This window comes from Oscarella lobularis, chromosome 11 (assembly GCF_947507565.1).
Source record: "Oscarella lobularis chromosome 11, ooOscLobu1.1, whole genome shotgun sequence".
In the NCBI taxonomy this organism is placed as follows: domain Eukaryota; kingdom Metazoa; phylum Porifera; class Homoscleromorpha; order Homosclerophorida; family Oscarellidae; genus Oscarella; species Oscarella lobularis.
Window position 1 is genome coordinate 2,816,095 of NC_089185.1, and position 21,703 is coordinate 2,837,797.

A 21,703-nucleotide genomic window follows, 5' to 3' on the forward strand; every position below is an offset into this window, starting at 1 on the left:
ATTCTCCCAGACTCAATTCTCGCTCATCCTGCTATCTAATGACCGTATTGATCGATGTGGAACGTAAAGGAAAGCGTTGGACGTTCATTTCACGCGATTTGACAAAAGAAATTCGCTCGTAACTGAGATAGAAGCCCGAGATTTCGATTTCAGACATAAGTTAGCTATAGGAGGCTTAGAAAAAGATACAGGGAACAATCACACAGAATTACAACAGCGTGCACCATCGATCGTGAAGCTTTACCGTTTCAGCGTTACGAAGTGACATTCGATCGCTGCACTTCACCACAACAAGGTTTCCAAACTCCTCTTCAGCTACCTCTTTGAGGTCAGCACGAATCAGCCCAGAAACCAAGTCCGAGAGCACTGCGTTGCCGCGTTGCTTACGCAACCACAGCTGCAGCATTTTAATGGACTGCTCTTCGGCGAGCCTCTCTTCCCTCTTCAAAGACTCAATTTCATATTCACGCAATTCAACGGGTCCCAAAAACCGGGCAACTCTCTGCCAAAATTCCTTGATTTTTAGATAGACAGCTCTTAGATGGCGATCCGCCACCTTTGTATTGACATCCTAAATGAAATAATTGGAACAAATCAATGATCAATTTTGATCTGAATACCTCTAGCAAAGCACCAGTGACGACTTTTTGCTTCTTGTCACTAAACCACTTATCCATGTGCGAGACAAAATGTGAACTCACTCCGCAACGAGATCGGTCAACGAGGACTTGATCGTGAAACGACTTCGCCGGGTCATATTCATCAATGCATACCCAATTTGTACGGTCTCCCAGTGTCATACCTAGTTGGCAGCATATGCTGTAGTCCAAACCCTTCATTCCCAACTGCTTCGCTTCGTTGAGATGATAAAGAAGAAAGGCGTGGAATGACGACGCTTTGAAGTTGATCACCGTTGGCGAAGCGTCGGGCGGAGCGACGACGTTCAGCGTAGCGACAATAAATTCGCCTTTACCGTGAAACAACAGCTCCAGCTGCACGTTTCCGCCAAGATGAAAGACGCATTGATTGCGGCTCAGTATTGGCTGAGTGGGGTAATTTCGAAGGCAACGAGTGACCAAGCGAAAATAGAGCTGCTCAGGAATCGCCGAGACGTTTTTGGCGATGATTATGAGAGGGGGAGGAAGAAACCGATCGGGATTGTAATCGAACCACATAGGAGAGCCCCTTGCTTCGACTCGTATTTTACACGGAACGAACAACGTGGGTTCGATGTCAATAGAAGTGGCATCGAGGTAGGCAACGTCAAGCATCTGCAAGACGTGAAAAACGGACGTTTGGTCAGATCTATTTACTCCAGCTGCGGCTAAGAGCCACACCGCGAGGTCAAGAGACATTTTTCCAGTGGCGCAGCACTCTTTCCAGGCGGGAAACAGCTTTGGCACGGGAGGCCTTCTCGCCGTGACAAACGAAGCGAGTGTCTTGACAAGCCACTCAGGATCAACGAAGACGCGATCTGCGAGAGCTTCAACCTTCCAGAAAAAAAATATGACGCCAAGATGGTGCAGAAATTTGAGCGCCACGAAAGCTTCTTCCTCAGAGGGAATTTTGCACGCGTGCTGGGCGATGGCGATGATTTTGCTGACAGCGATAATTTTTTCATCTTTCCACGTTACGAGCACGCGCTCAAGAACAAGCCAACGCAGAGGCATGGGACTTTGGTTTTTCCAGTAGGCAATTGACATGTCGTCTATTTCACGTTGAATTGCTTGAATCGACTCGCATCGGCCTGATTTGGTGTTGTCCACCAGGTAGACAAGATTACCTGCGTCTGCATCGGGCAGAATAACGTGACTCACGTAATTTCTTGCCTCGACGATTTCTGCAAACGCTTTGCACTGCTCCTTCACGAATGCATCTCGTCCTTTAACGACGTCAGCGTGAGTGAAGACGGAAAAAACCGGCGGATAGTCGACGCCCTTGTTTTCACCGAAATAGCCTTTCGGCTTCGATTTCGATGTGGGATGTGCAATTTCAATAGCTGTGAGCCAACGGCGAGGAAAATCGGCGTTCGTTTCAATTGAACGGCCAAGCTCTGATGTGAGATCAGTGATTGATCCGTCTTTGTTCCTGAACAACGATTGAGCTGGGTCATGTAGCGGCCTGCTGATGTCAGAAACAATTATGTAGACTGCAGCCATATGCTTTGCATCGTCGGGCATTAGTGCCGTGTGCATCGTCAGATATGCTTCTTGACCTCCTAAATCCCATATGTGCTTAGTGTTTTGGCTTGCGCCATATAAACGAGAACAGCGCTCTCGTTCTTCGTGAGGATGGCAAAGCAGCTTCGTCTGCTGCGTCTTTATGCTTTTTATCTTTGCAGTGAAAGTCGCCTCTGCAGTGTCCTGTAAATAAAATAAATACATGGTTTCCCAAACAGGTAGATCTCAGTTACTTTGCACTCAGCCTTGGACGCAGAGCCTGAATCTGTCTGGTTCGACTTGCTTTGGCCCGAAAAAGATTCTCTTCCTGCAAAACCACCCACTTTCCTAATGCTGCGATTAGAACAAAGTCAGAGAATTGCAAACGTCAACGACTATAGTAGTAGTACCTTAGATTTTCAAAAGGGGTTTCATCTTCAGACAGCTGGCTAGAAGCGGCCAAGCATTGCTGATCGGTTCTAGCCAAACCGTCAGCAATGTAGCCCTCCAGATGCTGGGCGTCTTTTGACTCTACTTGCTCCCATCTGTGGGTGGATGTAACGGCTAGGCTGACAGCCGCCCCAATAGTGCTAGGTCGGTCTGCCTGAAAAAGCTTGTAAAGAAGCGAATCAACGAGGCATGATTTTCCTGATCCGTCTTTGCCCACAACTAGAACGCGGCATCTGTTCACGACAACACTTCCCGCGATGACAGCTTCCGCATAGATCGTCGCAGGATCACAATTTCGCCTCAGTAACGGCATATCTGAAACTAGCCAAAAGTTCCTGACATTGCCCTTTGTTAGTTTTAGAAAATTACCTGTGAAAACTTGTGATGCACAGATTTCCAAAACTCCAATCCAAAATCCAAGTCGCCAAAATATTGTCACGTGTAAGACGTTGGTAAAAGGATGCCAGAAAAACCGAAACATTTCAAATGTGGCGACTGCTTGAATTCTTTCCTCGTCGGCAGTTTCAAGTTTGTCATCAGCATCAAGCCTGGGCCACACAATAAACCCCCTATCCGCACTACTAGGGTCCCTTCCGAAACAACACCGTTGTAAAACGTCGTTTCCAAACTCTTCAGCTAGAACTTTGAAGAAACTTCTATACTGTTTCAGAGAACGGTCCTCTTCAAGAAACGCAACTACGTCAAACTGCACTCCAGCCAGCTTCTTCATCTTCTCAAAGCAGGCAAGAGCTGCTTGGCGAAAACCAGCTTTGTCAGTTCTCCCTGCAAACGCAAGAGTTGCTTCTCTAAATCCGTTAGCAACGGACACACCAAAAACTTCAACAGAACCATACACCGTAGGGTCAAATAAAGACGACGAAGAATCTTTGGCCTCGTTTCGAAAAGAGTACGGACGAACTTTATCCCAGTGAGGAATGGTAAATAATTGATCAATGAAAGTCAAAACATGTCTTCCAATGAAAACCATGCCAATGCGCGACTTCTCTAGCAGCATTTTATCTAAGAACTTGTTGAGACGGGGACCCAAAGCATGTTTTCGGTAATTGAAACCGCCCAACTGAACATATTCGTCCTTTGCAGCAAGAGAAACTTCTTGCGGTAATGTGGCACCGATTGATTGGAGGAGATCAGGTCGATACAAGTGCAGCGCTAACAAAAAGCTTTCTTTCACCTTGCGGTCACTCGACCTCACTTCCTTCAACATGCCCTTGCAGCCAAGAAAGAAACCTTCGAATGAGTACCATAGCCGATTCCTTGACGGATCGTCGCGCGACTCAGCGCCGCTGTCTATTTCCATTTGTTCCCTAATGCGCGAATAATTAGACATTGTGAGACTTCTGCAGAATTCGTCTGGAACGTTCTTCAAGAAAGCGTCCAGCCGACGAAGAGCAGCGTCAGAAAGGAGGGGCGTCATCTAGAACCACCAACTGTGAACGCAGTAGAACAATGAGAGAGACGCGGGGAAAGACGGGGGAAATCTTGCAATCACTTTCGATACGTGTTCAGCTCACCGAGCGCAAGCGCGCTCACGCGTCCGCATGCCAGAAACCACACGTGGGTCGACGCTTTTGCGTGCCAGTGGTCGGAACAACGACGTATAATTCTCCACGCGCCGTACGTGGAGACGATTGCTAGACAGAGCGTTGGAGAATCAACACTCAACCTGTACTTGTAGCGTATGCGGAACCATATCTATGACAATGTAGACTTGATGTCGATGAAGGAGATCTCTCTGCACGTTGGAAGCTCTGGTTAGCATCCACGTGGTCAAGACAGCGCCATAACTTCTTTTTGAAGATAGTCTACTCTCTCAACTGGCGCCTTCGTCGATCCAGAGTGGATTGGCACGTACTGTACTTCTTCGGGCGGAAGTTTGTATACACGACGTTTTCGCGCGACGGTGACAACGTAAGTTACGAGCACGGGACGCGCTCGAGGGCTTTGACCGGTCCTAACATCTATGGTCCTACCTGCCTTCCTTGCCTTCCTTTTCGGGTGATTTGCTCTTCGCGGAAGCGACGTAATCGACGGCGCAATGCGCATGCCTGTGGTTCGCATTCGTCTCATTGCACCACGTTCCCTGCAATTGCATCAAAAAGCAGTATAAAACCAGCGTCACACGTAACTACCTCTTACACAAGACTCGCCAACACCGCCGATCGTTAACAATGGGCAAACGAAAAGCAAAGAGAAAGCCTCCGCCGAAGAAAAAACTCACAGGCGCGCTGGACACCCAATTCAACTGCCCCTTCTGCAACCACGAACAATCGTGCGAAGTCAAACTGGACCGACAACGCAACACGGGCACCGTAACGTGCCGAATATGCGCAGAAAGCTTCCAAACGGTCATAAACTACCTCTCGGAAGCAGTCGACGTCTACAGCGACTGGATCGACGCCTGCGAAGCGGCGAACTCCTGAAAAAAAACGAAGACGAACAATCAAAAAAAAAGTATTTTGATTAGAGCGAGAAAGTTTTGAGAGGGAAAGCCTGTAAAGATTTTTTTCCCCCCCCACCTAATCGAAACGAATTTCCATCGAGTCTTAGTGCAATTTCGCATCGTGAGTCGCGTCGACGTAAAGGGGGTCCCTTTTGAGGACGCTCTTCGCTTGATAGGCGTCGAGTGATCGTATTAGAGCGCGCGTGTCGAGTTGGGGTAGGAGGGCTTTTCGGTGGAGGCTCGTGCTCTTCGTGAAGCCGTTTGTGACGTGGGGAAGGACTCCGCCTTCCGTATAGCCTTCTCTGGCTGAGTGGTGAGTCTTGTTCCAGAAACTAGAAGGGGAGAGACAGTGAGACAGATACAGGTAGTCTGTGACGTAAGTGTACTGAGGACTATAGGGTGAGACACATCTCTATTCTACCTACATTAGAACCAGAGCAATTGGAGCATTTACATTTCTGTCTATTATGGGTACAGTAGTATCAGTTTGTACTGCTTCCAGTCACTATGCATCAGTGTTGAGAAAAGACACGTGTTCATCATATTGAGGCCAGAAGGGTATGACCATTATTTGAGGAGTACAATGATTACAGTTATGTATGATTAGAAACTTTCCAAGCGTGCCTTTTCGTATAGAGGTGCTCGACTTACTGCTTTGTATAATGGCTTCTGAATGCATCCGCATCCCGTGGAGGAGGTTGAGTGTATTTATCATTGTTCTCGCTAAATCCGGTCATCTCCTGTGGAAACGTCTTCATTAGGAAAAATATAAATAGGTTTCTCTGGCACTTGACTCGCCTTGTTTCCGACAGCCGTGCGCTGGAGTTGGTCCACTTGACTCGTTCTCGGTCTCTGCTCGCCGCGAAACGTTTCCTGCGTCATACTGCAGAGAAATGCATTGCGCTCATTCAAAGAGACATCCTCCGGGCGCTCTCCTTACGTTGTACGGTTATTTGGCGCAGTCACGTTGGCCCATTCAGCGGGATCCCGCTTTCTGATACGCTCTTGGGTCAACGGATGAAGATCATCCTGGTTAGTGTAGCCCTATAATTAAAATGAGTCAATTAAAAGAAAACTGCATATGAAAATTTCACCTCAGCTAACGTTCTTGGCGTAAACGCTGGCCTAGGTTGATTTCCTGTCGTATATCCAGTATCGTATTGAGCCCGTGCACTCAGCAAGGGAAACGCTTCATGTCCCTGTCAATCAATAATAAATATACTATTTATGTGTATGCTCTCGTTACTCCATACCGTCATGGATTTTCCTGTTCTGTAGTCGCCGTGCATGACGCTTACTCCCGTTGGCCTCATAGCGTTCAACCCCACGTAGCTCTAATGGAAATCAATACAGTTGATTTTTTTCGTGTCTACGTTGATTCTACGTGATTCAAATGAGCTTCGGTGGGCCGAAACGTAACCGGCTCGACGTTGATGGCATGGGTAAAGCCCGAGCCCACTTTGAAACCAACCGACTTTCGAGAGGTGTCCTCTAATATAGAACACAACTTAGAAGGAGAGAATAGCTGCTCATAAGTAGTTCATACGTCTTTCAGACGGATCACCCCTGTAGTGTGACGAATGTTCAGTCGTCATGTATCCAGGCCCCTAATAAAATTAGATATAGAAGACGCCTCTTTATAATATAATAAGTTAATAAAATAATTTAATTTAATTACTTAATTAATAAAATTATTTTTCGTAATCTGATTTAGGACTAAATACTGACGTGGCCTTTGTTTTCCGATTGGATTGGGTCCTTTGGTCTTGTCTGTTCGAGATGGGGGACGTGTTTCGGCAGAACGGGTCCCCTCTCGCGCGTATCAACGCACACGGCACTGACCTTAGATAGAATCTCATTTCTAACTCGTTCTGTGTACGTGTGATCGACTAACGTCTTTTGTTCGCGGCGTCGTCGTCGGAAATTCTCTCACGAAGCCACTTTTGACCATGTAAACGCTCTCGGGCATTGCTTCTTTCCCCGTTGGACCGGTAACTGGCCGATAATCGCGCGTGGTGATCGATCCATGCTCCCTTTCGAGAATTTTCCTGATGGGGGCCCCGACCGGCAACGTCACGTGAGAACAAATCATTGAATCAATGACATTACGCTCACCCCAGTACAGGATTATCGTGCTCGTCTACGCTTCGAGTGTAGTAGGTCGCAGGACGAAAATTCGCGAGATATCCCGTGCCGTAATGTTTCCCCGACCTGGGATTGAAACCGGTCTTGCCGTGGTTTATGGAGTACGTAGTCGAATAGAAATTCAATCGATCTTTTTCGGCTCCACGACTGGCTAGCATGTGCTGTGTGGGAGCTCCGTACTGGTGGAGTCCCGCCGCAGACATGTTCTTGTTTACAAGTCGGTTGACGTTGTACGGGAGATGCAGTGCCATAGCGACGTGGCGCGTTGGCTAAATTATCTCACGAGACGCCGAAAATTTAAAAGAGCATGCGCACCAGCTAAAACAATGTGTAGGAGATTACCTCTCCCAGCCTCTCCCAGCCACACCCCCACCCAACCCACCCAGGATTGTCTCATATATGATATAGAAATTTAATCGACACACTGGCACAGTGTGTTTAGAGCCTAATAATAATAAAATTCATATTGGTATAGTGCTACTACCCCTAACAGGCGGCAAATCAGGTAATCGCCTAGCCGGTTTCCTTAGCAACTCAGTAGTCTGCACCGTCGCCAGCTGACGCGACTTGGACAACGGAGCAAGAATCGGCTTCGGAGACGGTAAACTCTGCGTGAGAAGCGTCGACGGATGCCCGCCGTCAGACGAAACGATCTCGTCCGCGTAGGCGACACGACTGCGCCGTCGCGGCGGCGGCGCCAGTTCGTCGTCATCGACCGCCGACACTTTCGACCTACCTAGAATCTGAGAGATGCGTTGCTTCTGAGTCGGTCGACGAGTGCCCGCTCTGTTTAGGTCTTCGTTGACTGGTATGCTGGGGAGACGACGTATTCCGGCGCCGCGCGGCGACGGCGTTCGATCGATGCGCACCGCCGGGGACATGATGGTGTGGGTGTGTCCGTTCGAGGAGGCGACGACTGTTGGCCCGTCTTCGTCTTCTTCGGCGGGGACGAAGGGGAGAAGGTGTTGGGAGCTGTGAGGTTGCGATGTTAGACCGTTGTGGCCGTCAATCGTTGACTTTTCTTCAGGGGCTCGAAGCGGTTTTAGCTCGACGTTCTGTCGTTCCCTTTCGCTGGAATTCTTAACGTCATAGTGTTTCATTCTAAATAAAAAATATCCAATTAAATAATTAATGCAACAAGGGTCGCCTTTATGCTTACTTCGTCACGCATTGATAGCAGGAGTAGACAATGATAGCAATGCCTGCGATCGCGCCGAACGACACGCACGTAGCAATCACAATGATCAGATTTCGATCTGAATCACTCGAAGGCGGTTCAGTCGTTGCAATCACAACACTTCTGTTGTCTGAATATCGATACACAGTCGAGACAAGGTAGCCAGTTGCTGAAGAAAGTCGATCCTTGCCAGACAGCAAAGCCTGAACCAAGACATCACTAGAAAGATAATTCAAGTTTGCATCTCTCCGCTTCCTCCATGATCCTGTGTCGACTGATTGGCTATTATTGACAGCCACGTTGACGAATAGACCGTCGTAAGCGTCTCGCTCTTCCAGAAGAAAAACGACGACGTCTGTTCTCGAAAAATTACACGTCATTGCATTTTGAGACAAACAATACATTTTCGTCGCCTCGGCGACGGCACTCCTGAACGACATCTCGACGTCACGTTCGTACGCGTATCGAGTGAGATTGACAAAACCGATGGAAACTCCAGCGTATTCAGCAACGCCTTCATTTCCAAGCAACCCAATGCAGCAGTCCAAGTCCTTGCGCTGCGGGCATCCAAAGCACACGCACGCGCCCACGCCGCTTTCCATCTCATTGCATATAACGTAGTCACTCGAACGAGGACTTATCGTAGTCGAGGGAACGCTAGTCGGAAGGGGCGTGTTCGAAAGCGACGTCGTCGCTGCGAGTGACGTAGACGTTGCTATGACGATAAACGGCGAAGTCTTCGCTGAAGGACGAACTGCCGTCGGACGAAGCGGCGTCGACGAAACGACGATAGACGACGATCGTCGATAGGTGGGACTAGGAAGAAATGCGGGTGTTCGAGTTGCGCCGTCGAATAGGTGCGATTGCGAGTCGTCGAAGCTCGAAGTGGAGGAGACGACGGCAAAGAAGACGATTGACGTCGTCATTGACGTCATATCGGCTGTGTTGATCGCACCTCGAGCTTCGGTCGAGAATCGCGCGAACGATTCGCGTCCCGCGTCGACAGCGACGACGATTAGGAGTAGAAAGAACATAGGGCTGACGTTGCCGTCGCTCCCGAGGTCGGAGAGAGCGGCCCCTGGCTCTGTTTTATATCAACTGCACGCAAGGCGTGTCCGTCGACAGAGAGGAGCTCCAATAAATTAATTAATTAATTAATTTGTTGGAGGTGCGACCATGGATGGTGCGATCGACTGTGGATATTAATAGCTGAAACCCTTCCGTGTTAGTCAGTCTGCATACATCATGACGCCGGTTTCATTCGCTGTTCTGGCCTTCGCTGTCCAGATTCTTTTCTCCGCCGCAACCGCCGCGCCAGAGAATTGCGCCACTGCCGCGACCGTATGCCAGCAGAACATCACGTGCAAACAAGCTTTTACGCAGCAGCGCAACGCTTGCAGAGAAGCGTACGCAAGCGGACTCTCGTCCCACTGTACGCCCCAATGCAATGCCTCGCGCGCCGAACTACTTCGATCCCATCCGGCTTTCGCCGACTGTGTGTGCACCGACTATTCGTGCTCGAATCAACAGCGAAACATCGCCAAAGCTTGCCGCGGTAAGGATTTGCATTCGCTACGCTTGTAGAAGGAAACCAACATGCATTAGCACATAAAAGGTGTAGGTTACAGAGACAAAGATCGATCTCGCTAAAGAGATTGAGGTGCAACACCTGCACGTGCGAGAACAAATCATCCACGATCGATCCTCGTTGAAAAATTCAGTAGGCCCAAGGGCGATAATAGGAATAAATAAATTAATTCGTCATGAAAGTTTATTAATATTAATTATTTAAAAATCGACTCGTTTCTTTTAGGTGTCACTCTTCCGGCATTATTTTGCAACGATCTCGTTGTGGACTGTCTTAATAACACCAACTGCAATAAGGCCTGGAGCAACTATTTATTTGCCTGCAGTGCTCTTATCAACGGACGAACAACAAGCTGCACAACGTCTTGCCAAAGTAGTCTGAATGCTCTGCTGATTCAACAGCCCAAGCTGCGAACGTGCTCGTGCGGCGGGGAAACAGAATGTACAGCGGCGCAGAACTATACTAGAAATTGTGAGTGACGCGAAAACGTAGTAAGACTATGGTGCATAACACTTCTATAGGCATAGGCTTTACGTGCGCCTCCGTTGGGCAGTACTGCTACAACGATCCAACGTGCCAACCGTATCTGAACGACTATACAAAAGACTGCGGGTCTCTCATCGAGGGAACTACGAGCACCTGTTCAGCTGCTTGCCGCGCCAGTCTGGACGCTCTAGCAACAGCAGAACCCTATTTCAGCGAGTTCTGCGATTGCCAATCGAACAGTCAACAGAGCTGCACAGACGAACAGAAAAGAGTCGCTACATGCTACGGTAATCAGAAGACTATTAATTATTATTATTATATTATTCAATAGGGGGTTGTGATGCGGTTGGCGTTGCGAAGTGCAAGTCTGATCCCATGTGCACTGCCGCTCTCGATGACCACCTGAAATACTGCGACGCCGTTTTTCGGTCGGGTAAGGCCGCTGACTGCACGAAGAATTGTCGCACCAGTTTGGACAAGTTGTACGACGCGTTTCCCGACTTTGCCTTCTGCGCGTGCGGCACGGCCAAATGCACGTCGAATCAAACGAATTTCGAAAAAGGCTGTTTTGGTGAGAGAGAGAGAACGGTCAACTCTCGATTAGAATTCTTTTTTTGGGGGTTGGCAGGTGGCAAGCGTCTATGTTCGAAAATTTCCGCTGAGTGTTCTCACAATCAACAACAGTGTGACACCGACATTCAGAATTATTTGAATGCCTGTGCTAACGTCATCAAGACGGGATTGAAGAGCGATTGCACGGATTCTTGCAAAAGTGCCTTGAAAGCGGCTTCGGATGCGACGCCGGCTTTGGAGACGTGCGTCTGCGCGTCGGTCGACGCGAATTGCACGCTATACCAGAAAAATTTCAACACGTCGGAATGTTATTACGGTAAAATGAAAAATATAAAATCTCACTTTTTTTTTGATGGTGTTGCTCTCCCCCCTCCCCCCAGCACCCACAGCATCCACAGCACCCCCAGCACCCGGTGGAGCAGAGAGAGTATCCTCTCTTGCCGTCACGTGGTTCGTTGCCGTTTTCTTTCTTGCCTACTAGACTCTACTGAGTCGCCACGTGGAAGACTCATGCAGTTTGGCTCGCATGAACGCGCTCTTGGTGTTTGGTGTTTCTTTTTCTGTTTGCCAGCGAGTCTACGGTGTCTTGTTCAAATCGCACACGAATTAGAATTGTGACGTACGCTTCGACAAACGCGCGAGGAGTCGGTGAAGTTCCTTCGTTCGATTTCTGACTCCGCATGAGCTAACGTTGCCCGTGGTCGACCGAAAACGAAGAAAGAGAAGGCAGTGGCTATTGTTACGACAGTCGTAACTGGACCTCTGAGGCTATTGTTACGACAGTCTAGCGCACTATAGAGTAGAGAGCTTATAAAGCGTTTTTTTCATGTACCTAACCCAACCCTAACCCTAAACCTTACTGGTATCTGTGGCGGCCCCGCTCCGGGCTTAACCGCCCCAATGAGCATAGGTCGCAGAGGGGGGCTTCGCCCCCCTGGAACCACCATGCTACGGGCGGTTAAGCCACAGTCGCGGGTGATCGTATATCGCCGGTTAGGTACAGAAAGAAAAAGAAAAAAAAGAAAAAAAAAAGAGAACGCTTCGTGATTCGAACCCCGACCCGTCACGTGCCCCGTGGTTTCTGCATTCGGTCCCCTCCCAGCACCCCCCCCCCCCTGCCCGTTGAGCTATCGCGTCATCCCTGGAAACGCAGCGTTATCGCAGGACTTTATAATGCTAGACTGCAGCTATAGTGCGCTAGACTGGCGCTCAGAAACTGTCGTAACAATAGCCACTGCGGAAAGAGAAACCGAGGTTAGCGTACGCTAGACCACTTCCGGATGTTCTTATGCCTGAGGGACTTGTCCTACTGTAGCAGCTCGACGAAAGAGAAGAAAACCCCCGGCCAGGGGCCTCCGCACAGTGAAGCCATTATATTTAATTAATTAGACAAAAAGCAAAAAGAAATAAAAACTCTGCGTCACGACACTACACATTTCACTCCGTTGCATTATTTATACGCGTACTTAGCACGTCCTCCGCTACAGCGTCCAATCCCATCCGTTTGAGCGCTTTCAAAGCGGCCGTCTTAGCAATAAAACGAAATCGTTCCTTTTCGGCGGCAATCTGCTCCTCCAATACCCTCTCCTCCCAAATATTAAAATTCTCCTGCAAATTCTCCAAAAGAGGACTTACAAACCGAAACTTCGCCTCGCTCTTCGCCGAATCGGCTTCGATCGCCTGAGCAGCATCGTCGCCCGGCGCGCAATCGGGAGCGATTCGCTCGCGTCGTCCCGGCAACAGTCCCACGCGCGCGAATCCGTTATACAAAGGAGCGACGAGATTTCGAATGAAACCGACTTGAAGTCGAGCCAAATTGGGCTCGTCGCGATCCATGAATTGCTCGACGGGCATACCGAGCCGTTTCTCGTCGTCGCCTTGGGCGTAGAACTCGCGCGATATCAACTCCGTCCAGCGCACTTGAATCGGATGCGGTTTCGCCGGCGTATTGATGTCGGCCATTTTGATGATCATTTGAAGAAGGAGGAGACGATCTTGTTCGGACGACCAGTCGAGCGAATCGCACTATAGAAAGGAGAGATTAGAAAAGCGTACGAAGACTTAGAGAGAGTGTAAGTACATAAGAATGTATGCATATATACACGTGTACGTACATGTACCTATGTGAGAGCGTACTGTATGTAGGAACATATGCACATGTGCGTACAACGTGTAATTGTGTACGTACACGATAAGCATATCAGATCCACATCTGATCTCTTTTTACAACGTGTAATTGCGTACGTACACAATAAGCATATCAGATCCATATCAGATCTCTTTCTCTACGTACTTTTGCTGAGAAATTGGCCAGGATGTCAAAGTGTTTTTTCAGGTCGGTCGATAGGACGAGTTCGACGACTAGATATCGGAGGCGTTTCAATTCGGCCGCTTCTAAGTGCTGCAGAAAATTGAATCGTTCGCTCGAGAGAAGAAGTTTCCACGCTGAAGCCACGTGATGGTTCTCCAGCACCGAATAGTCGTTATATAGAACAGCCTATAGGAAAAACATAGACAAAATATATAAGAGACCATAGGTTTCTAATAACCAGTTCGTGCGTCGTGGCAACGAGAAACGCATTCGTCCTTCCCGGATGATCGTAGTCGTGAATCGCCGCGGCAATCAGAAGAGCCATGATCTAAAGAAATACATCAATAAGACGTCATATTTATACGAAGTGAAACCTCGAGCGGGGGAAAGGCGATAAAGAGCGGACTCGAATCCTCGTCGATCGGCCGATGGGAACCCGGAAACGACGTCTCTTCGTAGCTGTCCGTCTGAGTGCTACTACTACCCGACCCCTCGCCAACTCCACTATCTAAAAGAGAAGAGAGACTTAGATAAGAAGCCCGTGTCGTACAATAAAGTATACATAAAGTACTACACTCTGTTTGCATTGACTGTTACTTGACAATGCATCCCGTTGTCTACTATGTATATAGGACCTCCTCCCTTAATTGAACAAGACGACTAACATAATAAGGAAAGGTTCTTCTTATAGCGGGCTTCTCATGATATACCAAAAGGTGGTCATCAAACAACTCACCTATAGGACTCAGAGGCGAATCGGCTGCAAATCCTGGCACCGGAGACGTAATCAGATAATAGGAAGAGTGCAGGACGTCGGCAGCGTGAATCCGATTATGGTCTAAAGGAGAGAGAGAGAGAGAGAGAGAGTTCATATGAAGGCTCTTCTCTTACACGACAAAACGACAACGTACATGAATTGTCTTCGTGATAGCCCGATTCGATGGCTTGGAAGTAGGCGGCGAATTTTCGCGAGGGAAGTCGAAACGTCTCCGTCAGTCCGCTCTTGACGAAAACGTGACTGGCCAACTGAAAGGGGAAAAAAAAAATTCCAAATGAACGTGTCACGTGCCTCCCGCCTCATTACCACGCTGAGAACGTGATCCGAACTCAATTCGGCTAATTTGAAAATTTCAAAATTCCAATCTTCGATCGATTTCAAAAGTTGCCCAATCGCCAACGGCGGCGCGGGAAAGAAAATCCCGTCATTCTCATCATCATCATCATCATCATTATCATCATCATCGTCGTAGTTCTCTTTCTCAACGGTTTCTTCGAGAACCGAAGCCACCCTTTCGGTGCTAGTAAGCAATTTCTGAGAGTCGACGGGACTCGAACTCGACGCTCTCCTCTCGCTGATTCCATTAAAATGCGACGACGAATAATCGACTGATCGCGATCTTTCTCTTCCGTTCGCCGAAAGAGACAGTATTCGAGGCGTCCAACGTCTGCGAGACGAAGAAAAAAACGGGTCACCGTTCCGCCCCCCCCCCCCCCCCCCCCCCCCTTGTTTTTTCCCCCGTCGTACTCGTTTTTCTTCGTTTTATCGTTTCCGTCGCTCTTCGATCGCTTCCAGAAGACGTCGGCGAGCGGCGAGTCGCGATTGGCGCGCGTTCCGCGTCGAAATTGGAGCGTGCTCGCGCGCGATCGCAACTCGGTCGGCTGCGCCTCCCACTGGGGGAGTCCCATGGGGTCGGTCACCGTCGTAAACGTTCCGTGGCGATTTCGACGATGTCGCACGGACGAGGCTGACTGAAAGAGAAAATTCAGTCATTTCGCCGGCCGGGTTTCAGTCACTATGCCGGGTACTTACGTTAACGCTCGCCGCTTCGTCGTAGTCGTCGTTCTCGTCGTCGGCGGCGTCGCCGTTGCAATCGGAAGGCAACGTCGACGTTAGAACGAGGGGATGCAAGTCCTGATTCGGATTTAGATTCATTGCAGGTGCTTGGGTGGCGAGCAATTTGGCGATCGACTCCAATCGGCTCTTCAAAACGTGCGGGGCGCCGGCGATCGCTTCCTCGAGTAGACCGTGCGCTTCGATGATCGTCGCGACGTCGAGTCCAGACGAAGGAGCCTGAAAAAAAGAAGCGGAGAACTCGTTTTTTTCTTTTTCTATGTGTCGTTGTTGTCATACGTGCGTGGGGAGGGTGCTCGCCGTATGACGACGCCTCTGTAGCTTAGGCCTCATTTCGACGAGCTTCCTATTGTCTATTTCCGCCGAAGCGACCACTCCCGAAACGTTTTCGTCTTCCATGACGTTCTTTTCGCTGACGGCGAGAACGGCGGCGAACGAAGCGCTGAGAAAACCGACGAAGGGAACGAGAAGAACGCGCGATCGAAGCGTCGCGGCGATCGAGCGAACGACGAGCAGGCGACAGACGACGCTAGCAACGGTAAATAAAGCTGCGTGCCAAAACGGCAAGCCCGCAAGTGGGCAGAGACACGGCGCGAGAACGAGCGTCAACGACACCGCGCTCGACCAATCGACGTTCGCGCTCCATTCGAGCCAGAACCAAGACGCGCCTTCGGTAATTGCATCGGCGAGAACAAGCGCGCTGAACGATTTAGCAAGTACGCGTACTGTCGCGGACGCGTCGCTGTTGCTGATGCACGAGGTGAACCACCAATAGTAGGTGCTCGCCACGCATAGAAGCGCTCCGACCGCGCGCAGGGAGTTCAAGTTGGCCAGTTGAATTAGTCCGAGTAGATTGGTAGTGATGACGAGGAGCCCGACGCCGACGTTTCGGGTTCGAAACGACATGTTTTTCGCCCCCGTCGACCTCGTCTTCGTTTCGCGCTATTGCCGATGGGAGAAGTCGTCTCGTTCGCTCGTTTTTCTATAACTGTCGCAGAACCGCTTCTGCAGGACGCCAATCGATCGCGATGGGCAGCGAACGCGAGAGTTAATTAATGCCCGTTAATCATACGATGACGTCTTTCCCTTCGGGCCCACGTGGCTAGACAGCCGGGCGTGAATCTAGCAAACTATGCTCGCAGGCTTAGCCATGGAAATATTCAAATCAGTCAACGTCAGCGTATTCGTAGACGAACTGTACGCCATTTGACTCGAACTGAGATCCTTTCCGTTGACAGAAACCGATTTAGGCGCCGTCGAAAGGCCGAGAAAGACGACCGTATTCAAAGGCGGACTCGACGCCGTCACGTACTATCAAAACAGAACACAACATAAATATTAGGTTAAGAAACGAGGCAGGTGGGCCTTACGCTTCCTTGGGGTTGAGCGGTCAACGTCATTCTCCCAGATGCCGTCGAAGTGACGTACGTAACAAGTGTCGAGCTGCGAACACCTTTAGAATAAAGATAGACGCGCATCGCGAAGTTGTTTACTTTGACATGTCGAGGGAAATTCCATCGTCGAGATATATACTTCCGTTCGACGCTCCGCCGTTGTCAAGGGCAACGAGAAGTCGATAGGGATTGAGACGAGAAGCGGTCGTCGTCATTTCCGGTTCTTGCATAGGAATGGTGACTCCGCCTCGAACGTGCACCTATTGTATAAAAATAAAATATGTATACGTACATAGACAATTTAGTGTCTCTACCTGAATCTGATCCATAGGGGTGCTGAGCTCCATCGTTTCGCCTCCTGATTCGGATACCGTAGCGTTCGTGAAAAAGTCGTACCACCGTCCTTGAGGAAAATACGCCTGGACCGAAGTAGACCCTTCATAAACGCAGATATACATAGTATTAGTCTCTTTTTACGGTGTAACTACCTTGATTGAGAACTGGACTAATGAGCAATCCACTTCCTACCATGAACTGTTTATCGATACCGTACGTTTTGGAGTCGTTGGGAAATTCAAAAAACAGTGGGCGAGTCACTGTAGCGGCTGGCGGTGCCGTCGCCACGACGGGTCGATGAGCGTAATAGAAGAGGGTGTAATAGTACGGCAGGAGGCTGTATCGAACGCTAAGAATGTCGCGACTGATGGCAATGACGCTCGGCCACAGATACGGCTCCTGATCGGGATCGTGAATATCGTCGTGATTGCGCGAGAAGGGATAGAACGCGCCCAGTTGCATCCAACGACCGCACAGCTCCTCGTTTGTATCACCTATAGGAGAAACGACGATATATGAAGAATCTATGTGTGTACTCCACCGACCAATAAAACCACATATGTCTGATCCGACAAGTGGAATTCCAAACATTTGAAAGTTGAGCATTCCCGGTATGCTGTAATACAAGTCGTCAAACGTAGCGTGGTTATCTCCTAAGGAACACGTGTAAAAATGGAGTTCCTTCATCCAGTACTATCTACACTTATTTACCTGACCAATGAGCCGTGTGACGACCCGAGCCGGGAAATGTCGATCGGCTCAACACAAAGGATCGCTTTCCCGTCAAATTTCTCAACGCGTAATCGGTTGCCATGGCTTCCATCAAACCTAGTATAAAATCAATAAATACTTGATACAGCCACGCGCCACATATTATTTAAATTACCAAATAAATTGTGAACGTTGTACTCCACTACGCCGCCGTAGTGAGTCGCGTCTTGATCCAACGTCTTTGTATTCAACGGAGCGTGACCTCCCTGATTGTTGATCCCATAGGGAGGATCAGTGGGATTAAATCCTATTCGTTCGCTTCGTCTCTTCTTAACTATGAAAAAAGATTAATGGATAGAGTTTTATTTATTAAACGATTTCTGACGGGTGTTGTCGACGCCGCTCGACGTGCATTCGCCGTTGCAAAAATTGCTGATTTCGTTCATATCGATCCAGAGTCCGTCGACCGAGACGAGTTTCATTAGGGAGGCAATCTGAGAAGAGAGAAGACTGTTTTTGGCACATCTATTAGCACCCAATAAAAGAAGTACTTGATCTTGCCAGTATTTAAAACTGCCTGCAATAGACAAATAAAAATGATTATATGTCATCCTGATCTTAGACGTAAAGCCTTACCTGGATTAAAAAAATCGGGGAAGGCCGTGTTTCCTGGCCAGACCTTTCCAATAAAAATTTGACCATTTTTATCCTAAAACAGACTAAATATTTAGAATCGAAATAAACACTGGAATCTATTTTGCCTTGATAAAAACTCCTGCCTGAACGCCGTCGTCGTACGCCTTGTATCCTTTCTCGTTCTTGATTCCGGGATCAACGATCACAACTTAGATGGACAAAGATCCAAATCAAAATTCAATTTATTCGAGAGTAGTACCATAGTGCTGCCCATTCTTGTGCAGCTGATCGACGAATTGGCTTAACTCGGATTGAGGATAATTGTTGGGATCCAAAGTGAAATCTTTATACTAGGGAAACGCACAAAAGGCGAGGCTCTTTGAAGAAACACGTAGGACTGTATTGACTTACGCCATCCATGTAATCAATATCGTTCCATATTGTATCAAGAGGAATCTATTTGCATCTCCATAACAAAGTTCTCTATAATAAATAAATAGCTGACCTTATCCTCGGCGTATTTGGCTACAACGGTTTGCAAAGCTTGGACGTTCTTAAAGCCATAGCGACTCTGATGAAATCCAAGAGCCCAATATCTAAAACGGTATATAAATATTAGAAACGAAAATAATTCAGTTTGTTACGGAGGCATGTGAGGTCTTCCAATCACTTCCTGATATTGCTGTATGACAGCTTCAGGCTCAGGTCCAAGAAAGAAATAAAAATCAAAAACACCTAGATAGATAGATAGATAGATAGATCTTGTGACGTCTATTCACATCTTATAATTAATTGTACCTCCAATGACTTTATACGTCAGCAAATCGTTGTCGACCGACACGTCCATACCGTTGCTATTACACAAGAATACGCCGTGCGCCATAGCAGAAGAGCGAAGATCCAGATAAAAGGGATGCGACCCATCTAGAAAAACGAAGAGTCAAACATCAGACACACAGGTTAAGACATATATCATACATAGATTGAGATTTTCAGGCGTTGCAGTGTCAAAGTTCCACAACGTATACGTCTGACCTCTACAAGAGAAAGAAGAGAGTCAACAACATGCGAGGAACAAAGACGTTTGACGTCACTTATTCAGTCTCAAAGGACAAACGTGTTCGCCTAGACCGTAGATGTTTGCATCCGAAGGAAGAGAGGTGCTAATCTCCAAGTACTGATCTTCGAATATAACTAAAAGAGAAGATCGACTATTTAGAAACGAGACCTCGAACTTAATTAATTATACGGGAGTTGAATGAGCCGGACGTATTGAAAACGGTTTCGTTGTTCGATGATCTCACAATGGCAAACCAAAACGGTTCGCCGACCGATGCCGTCGAAACGGTGTATTGAGTGGAGGCGGGAGCGGCCGTTGGCGTTTCGGGCGACGGGACGAATCTAAAGGAGAACTCTCAAAATATGACGTCAAAAATATATGATTTTCACTGAGTCGGTATTTCCCATCTTTTGTTGTTAGAATCGACGATTTTGACGTGAAGTCGGTCGCTCGTCTCCATGTCGATGGAAACGGTGAGAGGCGTGATGGGAGGACCGAATGGCCCGGAGCCTGAAGAGCCAATAGGCATAGAGAGCTTTTCAGAATCTAAGTACTCTATACTGGTGTCATTCATGTCGAGAGACATCTAATAAAGAAATATTTAAACAACAATAATAATAATAAATTAGATATTGTCTGGTCACCTGAAGTCCTGTGGTCGTCTTTTGAATTGTTTTGACTGTATAAGCGGTGGGACTCGGATTAGAATAAAAACACCACGGCGAATGATCCTAAGAAAAGAAATCAGATTGTAGACCTGGAGGCACTTTGCTTTCATTTTCCTCGAGGGCGTGGCTTGGGTTCGGCACTTGGGGAGAAGCTCTTACCTGAGTTGGATGCCAGCAACATCCTTTTTTCTCGCACTCTGGCTCCTGTATGCCTAAATAGCCTAGAAAAAGCGAAAGAGAGACATCGCGATGCTGCGTCGGTTTAGAAAGTGGAACCTTACCGCAGTCTCTTCGAATTCCTTCTTCGTTGCACGTAATTCCGGCCGAAGGCGACAAGAGAAGGGCGAAAACGGCGAGAAAAACGACGCTGCTCATTCTGCTGTTGCGCAGGGAACCTCGTGACTTTGCAGGTGGGACTGGACCGACTGGACCATTTGCCCGAGCCGTATAATAAAAATAAGGCTCTGCGCAGATGCTTAGTGTCACGTGATCACACTTAGGCTACCTGCCGACATGCTGCTTCTTCGTCGATCCGCGATTTTCGCGACTTTTCGTCTATTTTTTTCATCGTACGCTATTGCGATGCGTTTCCTCCCGGCCTCTACGTCCAGGAGTGTGTCTCGAAGCTACCGTGTCGCGAGCCTGACGACCTTCGCCAGCAACGACGCGACGCGTCGGTGGCGACATCTCAAAGAACGTCTTCATTCGTGTGCAAACGCCGTCAGTCGTGAGCTGACCGAGAATCACGCGTTGACGGCATCGGAAAGAGAGGATCTTGCCGCTTGTCAGAAGCAAATTATGGAATCCGCCGCGCAACCAGATGAAGAAATCGTACAAAAGCTCGAGGAACTCGTTCTTTCTTTATCGAGCGTCGTCATCCTCACGCTTTCGGGAATTCGAAGCTTGAGAGTCGACATCGCAGCGATGAAGGCGGATCATAAGAACGACATCGCAGCGATGAAGGCGGATCATAAGAACGACATCGCAGCGATGAAGGCGGATCATAAGAACGACATCGCAGCGATGAAGGCGGATCATGAGAAGCTGAAGGCGGATCATAAGAACGACATCGCAGCGCTGAAGGATGATATCGCTGAGGGACGGTCCATTGGGATGATCGGACAGTGCGCTTTTGAGTTAGAAAAAGCGATTCATGGCAGGCTGCGTCACACCACAGGCATTATGTTTCGACACATTACGATTCCCAACCTTGAAAAGAACGAGAAAAAATTGTCAGATTTATTGAAGTTAGATTTTGGGAAGGCAAAGCTGGTGGCGCAGAATTGGCGAAAATTGAAGAAGGAGATTGGATGGCAAAGTGAAGACGCCGATCATGTGCTTGGAATAAAGGAGATTCTGATTGGATGGCAAAGTGAAGACGCCGATCATGTGCTTGGAATAAAGGAGATGCGATTGCCAATCGCACATCCTTCTTTCACAATCCAAAGGGCAGAAGAAAGCCTACGATTCATCCCAAAGGAGAACGCCAAAGCTTCAAAAAGAGTCATAGAACTACTGAAAAAAATTGGAAGACTGTAGAGTTTATTTATTGAATTGAATTGAGTTTTGCGTATTGATTTGAGTTAATTTCTTACAGTGATCACTTGAGGGTACAGTAAGATCATCCAGGGCTTCACTAATTAAAATTTCGTTGATCTGCATTTTGTGATTCCAAAAGTGTATCTCTCTTCCACAA

The 21,703-nt window shown here is 48.3% G+C and overlaps 6 protein-coding genes and 1 long non-coding RNA gene across 9 annotated transcripts; 2 read left to right on the forward strand and 5 right to left on the reverse strand.

Moving 5' to 3' along the window:
* Positions 1 to 123: 123 nt before the first annotated feature.
* LOC136192713 (uncharacterized) lies at positions 124 to 4,647 on the reverse strand. Of its 2 annotated transcripts, XM_065981403.1 has the most exons (6): positions 4,601 to 4,647; positions 2,979 to 4,044; positions 2,570 to 2,930; positions 2,414 to 2,513; positions 621 to 2,363; positions 124 to 571 (listed from the first exon to the last, which is right to left on the reverse strand). In XM_065981403.1, exons 2-6 carry the CDS (start codon positions 4,042 to 4,044, stop codon positions 209 to 211), a joined length of 3,633 nt encoding a protein of 1,210 aa, XP_065837475.1. In that variant the 5' UTR covers positions 4,601 to 4,647; the 3' UTR covers positions 124 to 208. The 2 variants fall into 2 exon arrangements, with proteins under 2 accessions (XP_065837475.1, XP_065837476.1); XM_065981404.1 differs by having other exon boundaries at positions 2,414 to 2,507; positions 2,979 to 4,641.
* A 463-nt stretch (positions 4,648 to 5,110) lies between these two features.
* LOC136192715 (stabilizer of axonemal microtubules 4-like) lies at positions 5,111 to 7,446 on the reverse strand. The gene is made up of 11 exons (XM_065981405.1): positions 7,186 to 7,446; positions 6,965 to 7,118; positions 6,799 to 6,912; positions 6,617 to 6,677; positions 6,455 to 6,561; positions 6,324 to 6,404; positions 6,165 to 6,269; positions 6,011 to 6,114; positions 5,869 to 5,953; positions 5,722 to 5,810; positions 5,111 to 5,402 (listed from the first exon to the last, which is right to left on the reverse strand). Exons 1-11 carry the CDS (start codon positions 7,416 to 7,418, stop codon positions 5,174 to 5,176), a joined length of 1,362 nt encoding a protein of 453 aa, XP_065837477.1. The 5' UTR covers positions 7,419 to 7,446; the 3' UTR covers positions 5,111 to 5,173.
* A 162-nt stretch (positions 7,447 to 7,608) lies between these two features.
* Positions 7,609 to 9,477, reverse strand: LOC136192722 (uncharacterized). The gene is made up of 2 exons (XM_065981410.1): positions 8,375 to 9,477; positions 7,609 to 8,316 (listed from the first exon to the last, which is right to left on the reverse strand). The coding sequence occupies exons 1-2, from the start codon at positions 9,424 to 9,426 to the stop codon at positions 7,677 to 7,679; spliced, it is 1,692 nt and encodes a 563-aa protein (XP_065837482.1). The 5' UTR covers positions 9,427 to 9,477; the 3' UTR covers positions 7,609 to 7,676.
* Positions 9,478 to 9,615: 138 nt separating this feature from the next.
* Positions 9,616 to 11,607, forward strand: LOC136192723 (low-density lipoprotein receptor-related protein-like). 2 transcript variants are annotated; one of them, XM_065981411.1, is made up of 6 exons: positions 9,616 to 9,947; positions 10,206 to 10,451; positions 10,502 to 10,753; positions 10,798 to 11,037; positions 11,095 to 11,355; positions 11,420 to 11,607. In XM_065981411.1, exons 1-6 carry the CDS (start codon positions 9,638 to 9,640, stop codon positions 11,518 to 11,520), a joined length of 1,410 nt encoding a protein of 469 aa, XP_065837483.1. In that variant the 5' UTR covers positions 9,616 to 9,637; the 3' UTR covers positions 11,521 to 11,607. The 2 variants fall into 2 exon arrangements, with proteins under 2 accessions (XP_065837483.1, XP_065837484.1); XM_065981412.1 differs by having other exon boundaries at positions 11,447 to 11,601.
* A 790-nt stretch (positions 11,608 to 12,397) lies between these two features.
* Positions 12,398 to 16,182, reverse strand: LOC136193362 (cGMP-inhibited 3',5'-cyclic phosphodiesterase 3B-like). The gene is made up of 10 exons (XM_065982250.1): positions 15,482 to 16,182; positions 15,161 to 15,421; positions 14,876 to 15,099; positions 14,435 to 14,795; positions 14,262 to 14,376; positions 14,087 to 14,188; positions 13,725 to 13,858; positions 13,589 to 13,678; positions 13,333 to 13,536; positions 12,398 to 13,064 (listed from the first exon to the last, which is right to left on the reverse strand). The coding sequence occupies exons 1-10, from the start codon at positions 16,106 to 16,108 to the stop codon at positions 12,477 to 12,479; spliced, it is 2,706 nt and encodes a 901-aa protein (XP_065838322.1). The 5' UTR covers positions 16,109 to 16,182; the 3' UTR covers positions 12,398 to 12,476.
* A 68-nt stretch (positions 16,183 to 16,250) lies between these two features.
* LOC136193361 (uncharacterized) lies at positions 16,251 to 20,459 on the reverse strand. The gene is made up of 25 exons (XM_065982249.1): positions 20,289 to 20,459; positions 20,167 to 20,228; positions 19,984 to 20,070; positions 19,901 to 19,925; positions 19,729 to 19,849; positions 19,529 to 19,680; positions 19,374 to 19,473; positions 19,258 to 19,316; positions 19,078 to 19,203; positions 18,924 to 19,014; positions 18,785 to 18,875; positions 18,691 to 18,735; positions 18,539 to 18,629; positions 18,405 to 18,487; positions 18,280 to 18,352; positions 18,195 to 18,220; positions 18,029 to 18,137; positions 17,819 to 17,977; positions 17,644 to 17,760; positions 17,478 to 17,585; positions 17,085 to 17,426; positions 16,911 to 17,032; positions 16,696 to 16,856; positions 16,573 to 16,645; positions 16,251 to 16,513 (listed from the first exon to the last, which is right to left on the reverse strand). Exons 1-25 carry the CDS (start codon positions 20,380 to 20,382, stop codon positions 16,325 to 16,327), a joined length of 2,706 nt encoding a protein of 901 aa, XP_065838321.1. The 5' UTR covers positions 20,383 to 20,459; the 3' UTR covers positions 16,251 to 16,324.
* LOC136193364 (uncharacterized) lies at positions 20,452 to 21,668 on the forward strand. Its single transcript, XR_010671316.1, has 2 exons — positions 20,452 to 20,937; positions 21,037 to 21,668. It is a non-coding gene; the product is annotated as an uncharacterized lncRNA (long non-coding RNA).
* Positions 21,669 to 21,703: the final 35 nt, after the last annotated feature.

Coding starts and splice junctions, on each gene's coding strand:
- LOC136192713 (XM_065981403.1), bottom strand. CDS start 4,044: ATGACGCCCCTCCTTTCTGACGCTGCTCTTCGTCGGCTGGACGCTTTC. Junction 2,364..2,413: donor CGTCCAAGGCTGAGTGCAAA/GTAACTGAGATC, acceptor TTTTATTTACAG/GACACTGCAGAGGCGACTTT. Junction 572..620: donor TCACTGGTGCTTTGCTAGAG/GTATTCAGATCA, acceptor TATTTCATTTAG/GATGTCAATACAAAGGTGGC.
- LOC136192715 (XM_065981405.1), bottom strand. CDS start 7,418: ATGTCTGCGGCGGGACTCCACCAGTACGGAGCTCCCACACAGCACATG. Junction 6,270..6,323: donor GAACAGGAAAATCCATGACG/GTATGGAGTAAC, acceptor ATTGATTGACAG/GGACATGAAGCGTTTCCCTT. Junction 6,115..6,164: donor CGCCAAGAACGTTAGCTGAG/GTGAAATTTTCA, acceptor TTTTAATTATAG/GGCTACACTAACCAGGATGA.
- LOC136192722 (XM_065981410.1), bottom strand. CDS start 9,426: ATGTTCTTTCTACTCCTAATCGTCGTCGCTGTCGACGCGGGACGCGAA. Junction 8,317..8,374: donor TGCTATCAATGCGTGACGAA/GTAAGCATAAAG, acceptor TTTTTTATTTAG/AATGAAACACTATGACGTTA.
- LOC136192723 (XM_065981411.1), top strand. CDS start 9,638: ATGACGCCGGTTTCATTCGCTGTTCTGGCCTTCGCTGTCCAGATTCTT. Junction 10,754..10,797: donor AAGAGTCGCTACATGCTACG/GTAATCAGAAGA, acceptor ATTATTCAATAG/GGGGTTGTGATGCGGTTGGC. Junction 11,356..11,419: donor CACGTCGGAATGTTATTACG/GTAAAATGAAAA, acceptor CCCTCCCCCCAG/CACCCACAGCATCCACAGCA.
- LOC136193362 (XM_065982250.1), bottom strand. CDS start 16,108: ATGTCGTTTCGAACCCGAAACGTCGGCGTCGGGCTCCTCGTCATCACT. Junction 15,422..15,481: donor CGAGCACCCTCCCCACGCAC/GTATGACAACAA, acceptor TCTTTTTTTCAG/GCTCCTTCGTCTGGACTCGA. Junction 14,377..14,434: donor CGGATCACGTTCTCAGCGTG/GTAATGAGGCGG, acceptor TTCCCCTTTCAG/TTGGCCAGTCACGTTTTCGT.
- LOC136193361 (XM_065982249.1), bottom strand. CDS start 20,382: ATGAGCAGCGTCGTTTTTCTCGCCGTTTTCGCCCTTCTCTTGTCGCCT. Junction 17,978..18,028: donor GAGCGGCGTCGACAACACCC/GTCAGAAATCGT, acceptor CTTTTTTCATAG/TTAAGAAGAGACGAAGCGAA. Junction 17,427..17,477: donor AGACATATGTGGTTTTATTG/GTCGGTGGAGTA, acceptor TTTCTCCTATAG/GTGATACAAACGAGGAGCTG.